Here is a 17,060-nt window from a genome sequence, read left to right as displayed (position 1 = left end):
CCCAAATTGTTCAGCATCTCGAGTTCAACAGGTACAAGCAATTCCAAAACTACTTCTACACACGTAGATGTTAAACACAACAGGACTAGGTAGGACCCTTTCTTCACTTATGTAACATGGTCTTGAGAAGAATGAAAACGAAGACTCAAGAAACAACCTTTGCAAACATGTTCCTTACAGTGTTAATATTCTCATCTTTATTTTTGTTTTATGCTATGCTATCTTACTAAATAGGACTTGTATAGGATTTGAACATTTCTTTCCCTTTTCAGGGCTCCAAATGATACGGCAACCTGTCTAAATAAAAATGACAGGTCCATTTTAAAGACCAGATCTCTGCCAGTCCTCCAAAGAAATCCTCCCAGTAATAGATCCCTTCATTTGAGGGAGTGACAGGGGTGTGGTTAGCCTCAGTGTTGATCATTCTTTTGATGAGTGTAGTACACACTACACTGAAAGACTGGCATATGGGCTGGACAAGGAATAGGCCACTAAGCCTCATAATATATCTCTATTTCCATCCCAGACATCAAAAATTCATTACAAGGAATGAAGTGCTTATAGTCTTATTAGGACAAAGCCAACAAATGCACTTTGGAAGTGCCTACGGAAAAAAAACAGTTTCTTCAAATGAATAATAGGAAGCTGCAGATAAAGTCAGTTGAGAGAATAGTTTAAAAGTTACCACAATGGTTTAAACAGACTATAGAGAGAAAAACAGTGAGAAGAGCCACCTAGATATTCACTGGACCCATTCTCATAGATCCAGCTCTTTCACATGTCAATTTTCATCACTGACATTAAAATCTTTAATGAAAGGAGATGCACTTCAGTTTGACATTATTTGACTGTTAGCATTATAGTTACATTACCTGTCCAATTCCAAGTGACATCCAGGAGACCGCTGAATTCCATCCTGATCAGAAGTGGAATATCCAACCACAAAAAGGACAATCTTCCGCATATTTGCATAGAAAAGATGAATATCATTTGTTCCACGTGGGATATCACATACTAAAAATGAGAATAATACAGCAATTCTAGTAAGAGCAAATCTATAACAGAAATTACACCACAGAGATTTAGGATATAGTCCTAGTTCATAGTCTGTTGGCTAAGATATCCTAGATCATTCAAAAAATTACTTACTACAAGTTCAGTTATCAGGCATAAATCAACATTAATATGAGATTTAACATATAAATCTAAGTAAACACCAATTTTAACTTTTTAATTGTGACATTAACCTTTGTATGTAATTTCTTAATAGGTTTTTCAAATACCTCTGTGGATTAAGGTAATGAGAAATGAAGATCAAAAATGTCTAGGAACCCAACTTTACATTAAAAGCAATCCTTACAGCCAAGACATAAACGCTTCTTTAAGCTTTTTTTCAGCATCAACTCTTTAACAGTCTTTCATTTAAAAGGCCAAAAAGTAAAAAAGCATTTAGATGTTCAAAAAATAAGCTATTTTTCACCTAAAAGATAGCATCTTACAGAAAAGAAGAAAAAAATATATATTTCTTAATTCTAGGCACTACTCTTAGGTCCTGCAAAGTATTTGAATAAATAAAACAATTGTGACCAAAAAGGGAACCATAAGCTATATTTCACAAATTCAGGAATGAACACTCAAAGAGAGACAGAAAAACATTAAGATGCAAGACAATCAAGGATGTCTAGCCTCTAACTTTGGCTTGAAAACTTCAGAGCATACTCAAGAACTCAAGTATCTTACTAGGATTTCACCTCAACCAAGATGAACAAACAACAACCTTTACTTTTCCAAGTAAAGACAATATACAATCTACAAGGAAAGAAAGAGACTACAACATTTATTCAGGTGTAGTAGCCTTAGAACAGTAATATCTTTCCATATATGAGCAGAACTAATTCAAGCAACAAGGTCTGATGGTAAACTTGTTTATGGGATTGAATGGGACAGAGTGGGGGGCAATTTGTTTTTTTGGTGGTTTGGGGTGTTATTTTAAGGACACCTTTACAATATACTGCATTCTTCAATAAATTTTAATAAATTCCTTGCTAACACAAGCAAAGTACAAAAAAAAGTAATTTGGAAAGGATAACATTTTAATATCAATGAAGTTGTCTGCCTCTCAATTTACAAATATAAGATATATCTGTGTACAAGAAACTGAATCTTTCTCAATTATTAACAGTAAGGCAAATACTCTCCAAATAAACTGAGCATTTTTTAATGCTATAACATTCAGACTGGGGTTTCATTTTGCTAGGAAAAAAAAGTACAGTAAACCATTTAAATAGACAGGCATTGAATGAAAGAAAGCAAGTTCTGCTCAAACTGAGAATTTTACTTCTATATTTATCAAAAAAAGAAACAATGGAAAAATAACTATGATTCAAACCTAAAAGCACATTTTTCCACCCGAAAACAAGTATTACATTTTTATTTTAACAAATCATAGGCTTACCTTCTGTCACAAGCTGCTCCCCTTGAAATTCTTCATCAAATACAATGTCTCTCAATAAACCATCTTCTGGGATTGTATGTTTTTCTACCTCAGGTTTATACATCATACCTCTGTTAAAGAGATAAAGAAACAAGAGTCGTTAAATTACACAAGGTATTGGAAACAACAATTTTAAAAGATTGATAAGATTGTAAGACTCTAGTTTAATTTTAACTTTATCATTTCTTAAATACACCAAGCTCAAATCTGTGAGCATTTGTTTAAAACTGAAATCTTTTCATAATCTTAAAATGGTTAAAAGAAACACCTGCTCTATTGCTGCAGAGTAAAAGGAAACATTGAAATAATAGCTACCATAACCTTGTCATTCCAAGCTACTTATTCTCTGCTGTCAGTCACACCTACCCAGATTTCTGATAAGTACATCAGGCATCTAAGTGATTTTTCAATCGCTACAGGAAGCGGAATGCTATTTTGGTCATGAGTGAAAGCCTTTGAGGGGAAAAATTGACTAGTTGATGGCAGAGTGGCAGCAGGTGCCAGCCAACAGCAGGAACATGGAGCCAAGAGCATGACTGTCAACAGGACAGAAAAGACTGGGAGGCATAGGAATATAAATAGTCCTGAGAAAAATGGGAAGCTACAGGTCAGTAAGATGAAACCTGGCACTCAAATAGGGTCAGAGCTGTGGAGGTGGAAAGAATACCTCAGCACTACTAACTCTCAGGTCTAAGCTACCTACCAGGCTTCTGACTATGTATATTTTTGGAGCAAAGAACTTGAGCCACAGGGTTGGCACACTAGGCAGATTATTCATGCCACATTCCTGCCCCTAAGCCCCAAGTAACCTTCTAATTCTAGCACACAATTACAGGACAGGGTTTGACTGGCTTACAGTACTCAGTCATTTCAAGAAACACGCATCTCTAAAATTATCAAGGAAGACTTCAGAGAAGCTCCCACCAATAAACAACCAACTAGACTACCATGTTCAGGAACCAAACGCCATAACCGCTGCCTAACAGAATCAGCAGTAAATAATTTAACTCATACCTATGTCCAAAGTCTGAATAAAAAGTTTCCAACACTACCTATACAGGTGCATCAATGAAGCTTCTCAATGGTTTTTCTGTGGATCAGTAGATGAAAGCTTTTGCCCAAGTATTTTTGTCCTTTGAGAAGGATTCAATGATAGTGAGCACTGCCTTAGACAAAAGACTTCACACAAAAATCAGCAACAAACATCTTCTGAGATCCAAGATAAGCCAGTACTTTATTAAGGTCACAAACCCAGCTATTCCCTTAGCCTTTTATTCGAAGTCATACAGTTAAATTCAGCTACGTTTAATACTTTATTTGGATAACAATAAATGCGATGACTTACATAAAGTTTCAGGCAATCCATTTAAATAAATAGTCAGATACCACCTTTCTGAAATTTTGTACTGAATGATCAGCAGCAGCACCTTAGTGCTCTGCCTGTTCTTAGCATTTTGCATTATTACTATACACCATACACAGCACAAGTCAAAAGTGCCACTTATGTCATTAAGAGCAGAGCATGCCATTTTTGTGCATCTGAGTTATGCAAATGGAAATGCAGAGTAAGAGAGCCTCTACTTAAGCTCAGCACGATACATTTTACAAATTTCATCACTGTTATGCGCATATGTAGATGTTATTTCTCTCACATACACATATACTCAAGCACTGTCTTCATCAACAGAATTCAGCAAGCCAAAATGCGAATCTTGTTCAAAATTACCACTGAATTTCAGTACCACTCCCTTCATGAGCCTTTTCTTCAAAATTACAGCTACATACATATCAGAGAGATACCAAGACAGAACACAACTCTCTTTTAATACAAGAAAAGCAAAAGTTCTCCCACAAACCCAACACACTCAAATTCAAGAATGTGAAAAGAAAATAAACCCCTTAGCTAGGATTGTAGCTACAGTATGTAAACAAAACCACAAACAAACCAACGAAACTCCCACCGAACAACCTACCAGATATAAGACTTACTAGATCTCTCTACATCATTGAGATCTTGTAGTTTGTTCTTGCTATTTTTGGAAGCATGTTAAAACCATACTCATTTTATTAAACATCTGTGTCTGTTACAATAGCGAAGTACATCTTACCTACGATACTGCTGCCTAGCAACTTCATCTCCACAAAAAAAACATACTGTCGATACCAATGTGTTTGTTTTACAGAAGTTCTCTTCCCTTTCCATTGGATTCCATGTTATATTAATTACCTGATAAAATAAATGGACAATATACTCAGGAAAAAAAAATATTATTACTAACACTCAGAACATGAGTCAACAAATTACTGTAATACAAGTGAAAGAGGATTTAACAAAATTTAAGTGAGGTTTTAATAAAGAACTAGTCAGACACAATTTCACTGATCCCATTTATTTTAAATTAGTAAAACTTGCTCAAAATATGGCATTATACATACTTCATGTGTTCCTTCTCTTAGGACAAACTTCTCTGGAGATACCATCACTGCTGGAGGATCCATAACTGGTTTTGTCTGTAGGTTTGCAAAGCACAGTGCTTTAACATAGGCAGCCCGAGAACCTGTATTTCTGATGCGGAAGGAAGCTTTCCTCACTCTTGCAGGCAATAATCCATCCAGTGTTACCATGTAACTATCTGACAGTTTTTTAACATTTTCTAAAGTTATATTACTTGTTCCTCCATATCCAGACAAGGGTATCTGGGGTGGTAAGAAAAACAGAAAAAAAAAAAAAAGTACTTCAAATGAAAGAAAGCTTCTTATTAAAACTTCTTCACATCTATGGTGAATTATACAGAAATACAAAAAAACCCACTTAAATGTGAACTGAAGACACTGCAAAAAATAAAAAAGGCAAAGTCTGTTCAACCTCTTTCAAGTTTTACTGAAAATTCATTTAAGACCTACCTATAAAACAAGACAAGTTCCAATTTTCTGACTGTTCTAGAATTAAAACCTTGGGCTACTTTTAATATACTATGTAAACATCTTTCTTCTTCCTTCACAAGGGGAAAAAGTGCATGTAAAATCGAGGCTAATGTTCAAAATGTAAAATTCAGTGCCCACATGATCTTTAATGAGTATACAGATACGCATAGTGTGTATCTTGGAAAATTTCAACTTCTCAACTGAAACAGCTATTCATTGCTAGATTTAAAATAATTATTTTAAAACAAAAGCTATATTTAAAATTATTAGAAGTTAAGTTGTGACTCTTACAGTAAATTTAATTCCTGGCTGTGATCGAATCCCCAGCTGTTTGATTTCCAGCTTTGCAAAGCAGCAAGTTATTCGAGTAGGTGCAAACATCAAGTATATGTTAGTATCTTCTTTGGGACGGATTTTGAGTTCCCAATTACTTGTTAAACGTTCTTCTGATCCAAATATACTTTGCAGCTATGAAAGTGAAGACATCAGAAATTACTACAAAAATAGGAAAAATATAACAGTAATAAGACTTCACTACTAACCCAAAATTAACCTCTTCAAAACCTGGATTAACTCAGCTGACAACGGCACATATTTAAGGTCACAATGCTTAATATGCAACAGAAAAAATGACAAGTGCAAAATACTTCATATTCCCACAAAGAGCATATAGGTATCTCTCAGTTTAAACCACAGAGTATTTTTGCCTTCAATCCACAATAGGGTAAAGCTGAACTTAACCAGCACTACACTAATGCTCTCTCAGTTGAAAATTTTTAGATACTGGATCTCAACATCTGAGGAAAAAAAGGAGATATAAATGTATGCATGCTACAAAACCCTGTAGTTATGGTAATTACCAAAAGCTAACTCAAGTTTTCCTTTCCTCCCTCCCTACGTACACCGAGTCCCTTGAAGAGAGGTCTGGAATCCCTTCTGCAAGAAATGTCACTGACTGACTACTCCACCAGGTATTGACTCTGTTGTGCTACAGCAGCTTAAAGAGCTGTAAACTGAGCTCCAATTTGCTGCAGCACTGTTACGGTTTCCTAGGGCTGCCAGCGCAGCTTAATCTCTGCTATCATGTCCATCTTGGCAGTCTCAAGAGCAAATACTCACACAGTCTGCTAGTCACTGAGATTTATAAAGGAATAACCCTTCAAGGCAAAGACATTTTTATTATAAACATATCCTGACAGTTGTCATAAACACTAAAGAGAAGCTTTCATGACAGTTACCTGAAAGCAGTCTTGATCCTGGCCTCTTATCAACAGTCTTAAATGCTGGGTCACAGATGGAGAGTCATTTCTTAGAGTTAACTTCTGTTGGCTGAAAAATATAAAGTTTACTTATATTTAGCAAATGTAAATTAACTGTGTATGTGTATTCATGGAAACAATGAAAATGGGATAGTCAGTTTTAAAGTCATTTCATTAAAAAAACCCACTTCTTGATACAACAGAATACATTAGCTAGTTACTTCTGTATTCTCAAACTTACAGACCTTACAATATTATACACCATTATGCATCAATCCTCATACAGCAAAAATCCTCAAAAACATATATAAATACAACTTTTCTGAAGTTCAAGTACTGTATTTAACAGCTTGAACTTTTAAAGCAAGCAGTAGTTGTGTCAATACAAAAATTCCTTAAAAAAACATTTTAAGACACAGTTATAATTAGATTATCCAGAGCCACTTAGTTATGCAGAAACAGACTCTTATGAGTAGTCTGGCCCAGATTCACTGGAACAGCTGTAAAGAACTAAATTAAGGGTAAGTTTTCCTTTTCATGTACTCTTCAACATGATAGTACCACAGAAAATTACGGTCACTTGGCAGCATGAGGTTGACCAAGGACTATTTTTTTTTCCCCTCCAATACATCCTGGGATTGACCAGGCTTCTGGTACTCAGATCCTTCCTTGACAGAGGAAGGAAACCTCTCCAGCAAGAATAGCGAGTGTCTTTGTAATTTTAACAAGTCAAAAAAAACCCCAAACAACCCAAAACAAACAACACAAAGATGTGACAAGCCCTAAAACTGGTAAAAGCATAAAGGAAGAGTTCATGCAGTTAGAATCAAAGAGAAGGATGGAGAGAGAACAATGCCTCTCCTCAATTTTCATTAGTAGACACTGTTTTGTACTCTGTTGGAAAAAAAAAAATTAAGATAATTTCAGCTTCCTAAAGCCAATGGTGAATCAAAACTATTTTGCAGAAGGAACAGAAATAAAAAGGTAGCAGTGTACAGGGAAGAGAAAGTGATTCCCAAACACCAAACAGCCCAAACTACTATGCTGGAAATACACTATCTTAACAAAACAGAAAAATAGTAATATTGCTATCACAAATGGTTCTTTGCTACAAATATAGATCACTTCTAAACAACCAGGAACATTATTAAATTACTCAAAAAGTTCAGTATCAAAACAACAGTGGATTAGTCCCTAAAGTAATACTTACTAGGAGTCCAGACATCTACAAAACTTGCAGCCTTTGTAATACAAAAGTAGTAAAGTATATCTAAGACAATTATGAACAGTTTCACTAAATCGTGGAATACTGAAGCTGTAAACTACAAAAGTTCAGACAAGAACTAGTCTGAAAGATAAAGTAATTACAATTAGGGATGCAATGGATTAGCCATCACTGAAAGCTTTAGCATTCAAATTCAAATAAATTAATTCAGGAAATTCAACAGCCTGTGCTATTTGGATGGTCAAATTACATTACCAGCTTCTAGTCTTAATGAATGAATTGAAACAAAACAAGCATAGAGATTTATTTATAGCAAGAGGTAGGTATCAAAAGAACCAACAGAACTGTTCCATCAGCATGTTTGGAAAATGTTTTCTACTGCATTTCTACTTACATAACACACTAATCTTACAGAATCAGGTATTATTTCAATGATAACTAAAGAGTCCTAAAGAATACAAAAAGCTCAAACAAGATCACAGTTTGTTTCCAAAAATTTCTTGCACAAAAAAAATAATTGTAATGTACTGCTTCTCTCACTTGAGTCACAATCCAGCTTAATTTATGACTTGTGAATAAGGACAGTAAGGAAGTTTTACTTCAAGTAAGTGCAATATAAAATACCTAATGTGATATTCTGTAAGAACTGCTGCCCAGCTTATACTTACACTGATGCTCCAATTGTTACTCCTCCCCAGGCAACGAACTGCTTGTTGGAGAGAATGGGTGGGATGTCTGAGCAGCCAGCAGCTGTAGGTACAGGTCTATTTTCCTCAAGCTCCACCTCACCTTTTAGCACCACTTCATACTGAGGCCCAGATGGCAGCACAAGGATTTTCAAAGTACTTGAAAAACAAATAAATTTAAATCCCACCACAGAACAAGATTAGATGATGAAAACAAAACATAATTAAAAAAATAGATAGGCCTTTTTAAACTACCTTCTTAAGGGAAAAGCAAATACTGTATTATTTTATGGCAAAGGCTAGCTTTAGGCATAGCAAAAATTAAATCCTTTGGGCTATACTTCAAGCAATCTTCTGCAGTATTTAATATGGAAGTCGTTCAGAAAAATGTTCCGGAGTCTAAAGCCAGGCAAATTATTTTTTGCCCATGCTAACTTCTGATTATTTTGAGAGACTAATTTTGGAGAGAAACAGAGCCTGGCTGTCTCTGCGTAGAAAGAGATGCCTTTTGAAATACTGGCAAAACGTCAATGAAGTTTTACAAGTGTGAGAAACTCAGGAGCATCAAAATTAAACTCTGAGTCCTGTTAACAACAGTAGCATTCTAAGCAACAAAGACAAGATTTTTTTCCCCACTTTGTTTCCTGGGATTGCTATGAGAAATAATACTGGGCCTACAGACAGGGAACTAGGCCACCTACAGCTGGCTTTTCATGATAGGGTCTCTATCCTATAGGACACAAGCACAGTGCAGATGACTACCGACTTCATCAGGCAGAGCAGAGAAACAAATGAATGAGAGCATCAGGAGTACAGATTTAAATCATGAAGTAGAAAGAAATGCACTAATACGGAATAAGAAAGCTGGACCTAGCTAGCAAAGAAAACAGAAAAGAAACTAGACACAAACAAAAAATACAACTAAAGAAAAAAATAACCAGGAAAAAGAAAGTGCTGCCTAATTAAGGGGGACAGAAGACAACTGAGAAATCAAAAGACTAAAGTATATAGGGAAGAAAGTAGAGACTGGAAGTATCCAATAAACGATACAGGGAACAAGAGAAAAAACTATCAGAAAAAACAAAACAGAAAAAAAAAATATAAGGCATAGGGCAGTAAGGAATTTAAGCTTATAAAGAACAGGCTGAAGCATGTGCTACACTACAGACCCACTGAGAACCAGGAATAAAAGTCACAAACCTCCATTCCGGCTGCCATTGAATTCCTATGACACCTACTATACTGACCGAGCCCTGCATCCCATCAGTAGGGAACGTGAACTCTTGTTACTGTTTTAATTAGTTTATTAGTGTATTGGCAGCACTTGCAAGTGGACTGCAAAGTTTCCAACCCTACTGAGTACCTTGAGCCTGTAAAGCAAAGCAGTTATGCATAAGGCCACAGGAAAGCAAAGATTAATCACTCTGGATGCCTATAAGGATTATATTGTCATTAGCACACAACTTCTCATTGTTGAATTTAATGCACTGGGTAGGCCTAGTTAAGCCACATAGTGAAGCTGAACATATTTTGGATGGATTCCGTTGTCCAGTCTTGTTCTATTATGACTGAAACTGGAAAACATGTAACAAAAGAGGAAAAGCTGCTCTGGAGAAGTCAGTCATAGCACAAAATCAGTTATGTTACCTTTCTGTAGTCGTTACGTTTCTTGGATAAAACAGGACAGTCACTTCTCGTTCTTCTCCAGGAAGAAGGAAAAGATTCTCAGGTTCAACAGCAAAACAGCTGTCCTGACCTGATGTCTGAAAGTGGGCAAGGGAAAAAGGAAGAGTTGGTTAAAGGGAGTGAACACTTCTACAACATGTAATACAACCTGGTTGTGCATCTGTTGTACACGCACTTCAGACAATTCAAATACACGTGTCACCTTTAGAACTTTCCCACAATTCCATACTAGTTTAGCTCTCAGGTTGGACACTAATACAAATACCTCTAACATAAGCATCTTAAAACATTGGCTGGCCCCCCACTGAAGAGGCCACAAAGATAGTTAAAAAAATTTAACAGTAAGTACAACATGGCAATGGTACACCACTAGTGAAGTAGTATCACTAGTCTCAATGGTGGTACCAACTATTACTTATATCAGCTAGTATGCAGGATCATCATGTTAATATGGCCTTTGTGATAAATCATGCATCCTATTTCTGTGGCCTCTGCTCCCAGAAATGATGGGCTCACAAGCTCCCTTTTTTTTTTTTTTTTCAAATGTGAAAGGGGACCCACCGCTCCTTCTGTTGACTTGAAAATGATAGTTTCAAATGTGTCTAGTTACCTTTTAGTCTGGGACCATATTTTCCATGGATTCTCATGGAAACTGAAGTCAAGTAAAGACATCACATATCTGAAAAGAACTTGCTTCATATTTAGGATGGCAAGATGTCCATTGAAAACTAATGTAGCTTTGTTAGAAAAATAAAGATGTTTTCCAGTGCTAATATTCCTCTTTACTCTAAATGGGCTTTACTTCACTAGCTAATTAACACCTGCTGTGGAGCACAGGACTCACTGCTTTGACATATTCGTTATACACTTGTTAAAATACATTTCTTAAAACTCGTAAGAGTATGTTTGTTCAAATAAATACAACTAAAGCTGAGCAACAAAACTCCCTTATGCTTTTTCCAGTAACATGAGCTAATCTCTGCTATTTTCATTCTCTTCATGTAAACTTTAAACCACACAGTTGAGCTAGGATCCCAAGGCTCACCTCTAGTTTCAATATCACATCAACAGCAAAGCTCATGATTTCAAGAGGAAGAAGCCAACCTACCTTAACTTTCAGATATACACCAATGTTTCCAGCATTTTTCAATGGCAGCTGTTGTTTGGCTGTTGAACCCACACTCGTAGACAGATATATTTTCTGGAAAAAGTAGTGTATGTCTATATATACACATATGTAATAAAACCAAACGCTACAGAAGTAGGCTAGGAGAGGCAAACTATTATTAAAACACACTTTGTAAATACACGCAAACCTGTAAGTCCTTGGGAGCATGTATCCTCGCTGTTCCAGCTCTTGCTCGAAGGGGAATACTTTTAATCACACTGCTAGGTCCTGGACTATCCACTTCCACATCAACTCTTGCAAAGAATTCATCTGCTGGACCCAAGGAATCTAGGAACAATTCCATGAATAACAAAAGCAATCAAGTCTGCTAGTAGCAAAGGCTATTCCTATAGATATGTCTCACTTCAGCTACTGTCCAGTCTTAACATATTAATGTTGTGGTGATATGAACAGAAACTCTCCCATTACCCTGGCAATGCTTTTTTTTTTTTTTCTTTTAAATAAAGTCTCACAGGAACTTATTTAAGAGTTCTACCATTTTCAAATGTGGCTGAAATTGTCCCTAAAGCAAACAAAACCCCACATCTTAACAAACTAGCCAAATTAGTTGATATACGTACTACTTACAATTTAGGAAGCCAGAAAATCTCAGAGGTTTCTTCAAATGTCTTATGTATTTTGCAGTTAATGCAATGTTTTCTTAAGTGATGATTTAATTCCCTCAGCAAATGAGTAAATAAAATTTCATGCATCGTACAGTAGATAAGGACTTTGACCAGTTTGATACTGAGGTATAAATACCCATGTTAACATCTAGAAGTTTAAGACACAAGTATTCTGCCTCCTTCAGTTACTGCAACTGAATGTGATACCCAAAATATTAGGACACACAAACGAAAGCTGGAATGTTTCATTTCAAGTTTGCAGCCTGTTTCTGCAATTCTAACATATGCATACATTAGAAGTCAAATTTGTTTCAGTTGAAATGAAAATCAAATTACTATACCTGAACCAGAAATTTGTTTCTTAGGTGCATGGAACAGAACCCAAACTGTTAAAGCTTCAGGATCCTGAAAAAAAAAAATTATTGATTTATCTTACGGAAGGAAAAGAACTACTGAGGGCAGAGAGGCGGGGAACAACAAAAAACACAGCAAAAAACTAGCAACAAAACTACACTGCTCAAACAGGTAGACACCCCAAAAATCATTACTGTGAACTCGGATATTCAAAAACAATCATTTCAGACTGCAAGTAATAATCAGCCAACTACAAACTACTCACTTGCCCGTCATAGCTTGCATGTATCACATGATTTACAACTGATGGAGCTGCTATCTGAGAAACTGCATCCATTTGGAGCGATTGTTCATTAGAAGAATTAACTGGTTCCTTGGAAAATGTGAAGCAACGCCAAGCTACTGCATTCTGTCAAAGAAAGTATTAGAAGTATTAAACTCTCTTATTGTCACTAATAATAATGCTGACAAAGCTCAGAAATGCAAGGCAAGTTTTGAATGATCTAAGTAGTTTGAAAAAAAAAAAAACCAAAATTAGCCTGTAGCTTCAGTTGGTATGTGATAGTCAAGCAAACCCTTTAAAAATAATCAGAAACCCTTCTGCAGTAAAAGGAGATAAGCTGGAACTGGTTAGTTTAAGCCTTCAAGAAGTCTGACTGTTCAAGAACAAACCTCACTAGTCATCAAGACAACCTGATACATCTTAACATAAGGCCAGTTGTTTCCTTATGTGGGGGCTCAAGAAAAGAGACCAGCTCTTCCCACAGCACAAAACAGCAGCCAGATGAGCCAAACCCCAAAAATCTGCATTGCCACAGAGGTGCAGACAGAAGCATGCTGTAGCCTATAACACAGGCTACTATTGTCTAGTGGGAGACAAAGCAGATCAAGGGAAGAGTCCTGCTCTTGCTCCTGCAGAGGAAGAGAGAATATGTTAAATTTGCTACAAATCAAGTCTGGCTGCTTGTTTGAACAGTCAGCTGTTCCACTTGAACCATGGAACCTCAAAGGTTTAGGCAACACAACCCTTTTGCTATCTATTGCCCTGTGCTACCAAATCAGGCAAGACGGAGGCAGCAGTCTATGGTTAGGCTGTAAAAAAGAAGGAAAAAACCCACTAAATCAAACCAAGACCCCGCACCTATCCCAGAAGCATTTTTCTTGCTACCATTACAGCAGAATCAGATTACCACCCTGCAAAAAAATTTATTTCCTGACTAACCAAAGATTTCTTGGGAATCTTACATGTAGTGTCCAGGATATATTCCTTAATGCCATGTAACATGAATTGTTTTGGTATTAACATTCAGCATCACAAGAAGTTAACTTTCAAATACAGGAAGTTTACTGTACTTACAGCATTAATAGTAAGTCTAATTGGCACAAAAGCATGGGTTTTGTTGATAAGTTTTAGTGGAAGAGCCTTCCAACTGCCAGAAGTCAAGTCACCAAAATCCAGAGAATCTCTTTTTCCTATTTCCACCTGGTTTTAGAGCAAAGCAGAACTTATAAGGAAGGAAAACCTCCAAAACACACTACCATACAAAAGCAACAGGGAACTAAGGATGCTATTCACCTATTTCATGCTCTTAATGCTATACCCACATACAACACACACCACCTACCAGGAGGAGTCTAAGAAACATGTTTCCTTTGATATCAAAAAGGGTTATCCAATTAGCTATCTCCCACATATTTTGCCTCAATCAAGCAAGCCAATCTTAGTGCAATATTTATCCACCAAAACCCAATATGCAATCAAATTATTTTGACTAATTTAAAATAAAAATGAATTTAAACTATGATTATTGCTAGCAATTAAGAAAAGTCCATTTTAGATAGTTAAAATGTCATTTTAGCAAGAAAATAACTAAGGAGTAGTTAATTTTTGTTAGCATAAACACACTTGAGTGTCATGATATGCAGCAAAATACAGCTTTTATGTGGTACTTTTTCCAGTCTCAGGAATGTAACATGATATGCAGAGATTGAGCACTGGGTTTAATTTTAATTTAAATATGAAGCAAGTTTGAATTAATTATACCATGAAGAGCATGGAGAATGATGGATTTTGCCAAAGTATGTATAAAAAAATGCAATAAAAATTCAATTTAAGTTTATGAAAGAAGCATTTAAAAGTATATCCATTCACACAGAAGATCATTACTTTAAAACATGTACTTAGCCCAAAGCGAGTTAACAGATCTCTTTAAAATGGAAAAAAACCTGTTAGTTACGGTTAATGACTGAACATTTTACTTTTATCAGTGACATCATGGACTCATGTGATTTGTTCAGGCACCTCCAAAAATACCATCAAGTCCATTTCTGCCTGCCCATACTCTTAAATTTAGGTGTACATAAAGCCAGATTTAATTCTTAATGTCACACTGTCTCCCACCTGGTTGTTCTTCATGATAAGACATTAAAAAAAAAAAATCAAAGCATTTTATACATCAACTTACTTTTAATTTTTAATTAGTCCAAAATAAGAAAATACTACTTTCATCTTATTTATGGTTGTAGAGAATAAGAAACCAAAACAAAGCCTACTTGATATAAAAAATAAAGAAATCTTTACAATTGGAAATAAATGGGGATTGTTACATTTTAATAGTATCCAACACAGCAGATACTTAGAAAGCATTAGATGTTTAAGATCTCATCCATTCTTTTAATAATGAAAAAGTAACACCTTTTAATTTATTCTTTTCAGACAGAATCCTTCATTTCCATCTAGGTGCTTTTCCACAACCAAAAACTTCCTAGATAGTTATCAAACTTCTCAAAAACATTCTCCTATATTCCCTCCCCACCCCAAAAATAAGAAATTCCAGGTTTCTCTGAGGAACATCCTTGAATTCCTATTCTTTTCCAGTGCCATTAAACTATTCATACAATTACAAAACCAACAAAAAACCTCAAGACAATAAACAGCTACTCACTTCTAAATTAGGATTTTCAGCAACTGCAGTCAGAACTACCCTACTTGCCAAAGCTTCTGCCTGAACAATTGTCTCAGCATCTGCAGAAACTGGCCAAGATGAAACATTGAGAATACACTGAAAGATCCCCGAATGACATGGCAAGAAAAGTATTTTCAGATCATTGGTAGAATAGGATCCTACGATGGTTTTGTTCTTGAAAACCAGACATTGATATTTCACAGGATCCATCTGAAAAACAAAAACTGTATCGTTTTCAACAGGACTCTTGACAGAGGACAGTTTCTTTCAATGTACCACATTTATCTGGCACCACTACTCAGCACAGACATTTCTTATATGTTTTTGCTCAATATTAATTATTGCATTTTCATATTCATGTCCCACTTCCATCCCACCCAGCTATAGGCATTTTCTTTTAATTTAAAGGTTAGGTAAGTCAGCCTGAAAGTTGCTGAGGTTTCTTTACAGCATCTAGTAAGAGATTAACACTGGGATCATAGTATTTATTACAGCTGAAAATTAATTCATAAGTAAAACCCTGATTTTTGAGAAAGAACAGTAGCAAAATAAACAAAGCAAGCCAATTCTACTTAGTGCTTTCCGCCACCAAAGATGGGAGGAAGAGGTATGGTAGATGAGTAATGGAAGGGTCAGGGGACAGAGGTCACCAGTAAATCCTATTGCAGATGCCTTAAAAGTTTGTTGTGAATATATACATAGTTAATCTTCAGCAGAAGATATAGCCCCATGCATGAGCAACTTGAAAAATATGTAAGAAACCTTAACTGTCAAACACATGTATATATACACAAACACAGGATTGTGGTTCAGCGGTTTTGAAAGCGGGAGCATTCAGAGAAAATGAGAGCAAAACCAGAAGTCACACTCCTGGAAAGACACACGCTACATCTTCTGGAAAAATATATCTAAGGAAGGATACGATAAGGATTTATAAGACTATATATATATAAAGTGAATCATTGTCCATCAGTTCTCAGTAACAAGGACCATCAAACAAGAACAGAAAGAACCAGATTAAAAGAAGGAAAAAAGAGGTAGTGCATAGAATCTACAACTGAACTTAAACTGTGTACAACACTAGACAATTTCAAAAGATTAACTAGATAAAGAGCAGTCCTCCAAAAACCTAGTAAGAACAGAAATAACATCTAGCTCAAAAGTTCCCAAGCATCAACTGCCAGAGAAGCTCAGAGCTTTTTCTGTTCTAGTCTTCTCTACTAAAAGTATTCATCATAAAGGAAATTATATTGATGGACCTTTCATCTAACTCATTCTCATGTTCTTGAGATCTTTTACCTCTCAAACTACTACTATGATGACAGAAGTAGATGAAATTTAACAAAATTAAAGTGCAAAATGCCCAATCTATGGCATACAAGCTACCTATAACACACAGAACAACCCATCTAGCTTAAAGCCTGCTCCAAATATTTCTCATTCTCTGCCACTCAAGATTTTCTGGTTTCAAGGAAAACGGAAGCAAACTGCATAAAATGTTTTAGCAGTAACAGTCCTCAGCATGGATGATGGATGCTTTCTTTTCTAGGGCTGACTTTTCTTGCATACAGAAGCGGAAATGAATAAGCAGTAAACTCAAACCTACCACACTTTACACACACAAAACAATTCTACAAGTCAACTCCATCATGTGGCATTTACCTCTCTATG

The 17,060-nt window shown here is 35.8% G+C and overlaps 1 protein-coding gene across 1 annotated transcript in view; it reads right to left on the bottom strand.

Annotated features, from left to right (window-relative positions):
• Positions 1–17,060, bottom strand: part of CEP192 (centrosomal protein 192) — an 88,440-nt gene that overhangs the window by 24,311 nt on the left and 47,069 nt on the right. The window contains exons 29-42 of the mRNA XM_074897472.1: positions 15,369–15,599; positions 13,781–13,906; positions 12,689–12,832; positions 12,411–12,474; positions 11,592–11,731; positions 11,384–11,476; positions 10,237–10,352; positions 8,572–8,748; positions 6,658–6,748; positions 5,711–5,887; positions 4,931–5,191; positions 4,603–4,721; positions 2,456–2,565; positions 873–1,014 (exon numbers count right to left, since the gene is read on the bottom strand). Of these exons, the coding sequence (XP_074753573.1) occupies positions 873–1,014; positions 2,456–2,565; positions 4,603–4,721; positions 4,931–5,191; positions 5,711–5,887; positions 6,658–6,748; positions 8,572–8,748; positions 10,237–10,352; positions 11,384–11,476; positions 11,592–11,731; positions 12,411–12,474; positions 12,689–12,832; positions 13,781–13,906; positions 15,369–15,599 (1,991 nt within the window). The remainder of the gene's footprint in view (positions 1–872; positions 1,015–2,455; positions 2,566–4,602; positions 4,722–4,930; positions 5,192–5,710; positions 5,888–6,657; positions 6,749–8,571; positions 8,749–10,236; positions 10,353–11,383; positions 11,477–11,591; positions 11,732–12,410; positions 12,475–12,688; positions 12,833–13,780; positions 13,907–15,368; positions 15,600–17,060) is intronic.

The sequence above is a fragment of the Athene noctua genome, chromosome 2, assembly GCF_965140245.1.
Source record: "Athene noctua chromosome 2, bAthNoc1.hap1.1, whole genome shotgun sequence".
Taxonomy (NCBI): Eukaryota; Metazoa; Chordata; class Aves; order Strigiformes; family Strigidae; genus Athene; species Athene noctua.
Note: the sequence above shows the minus strand (reverse complement) of the source record. Positions and strands in the feature narration are given on the sequence as shown.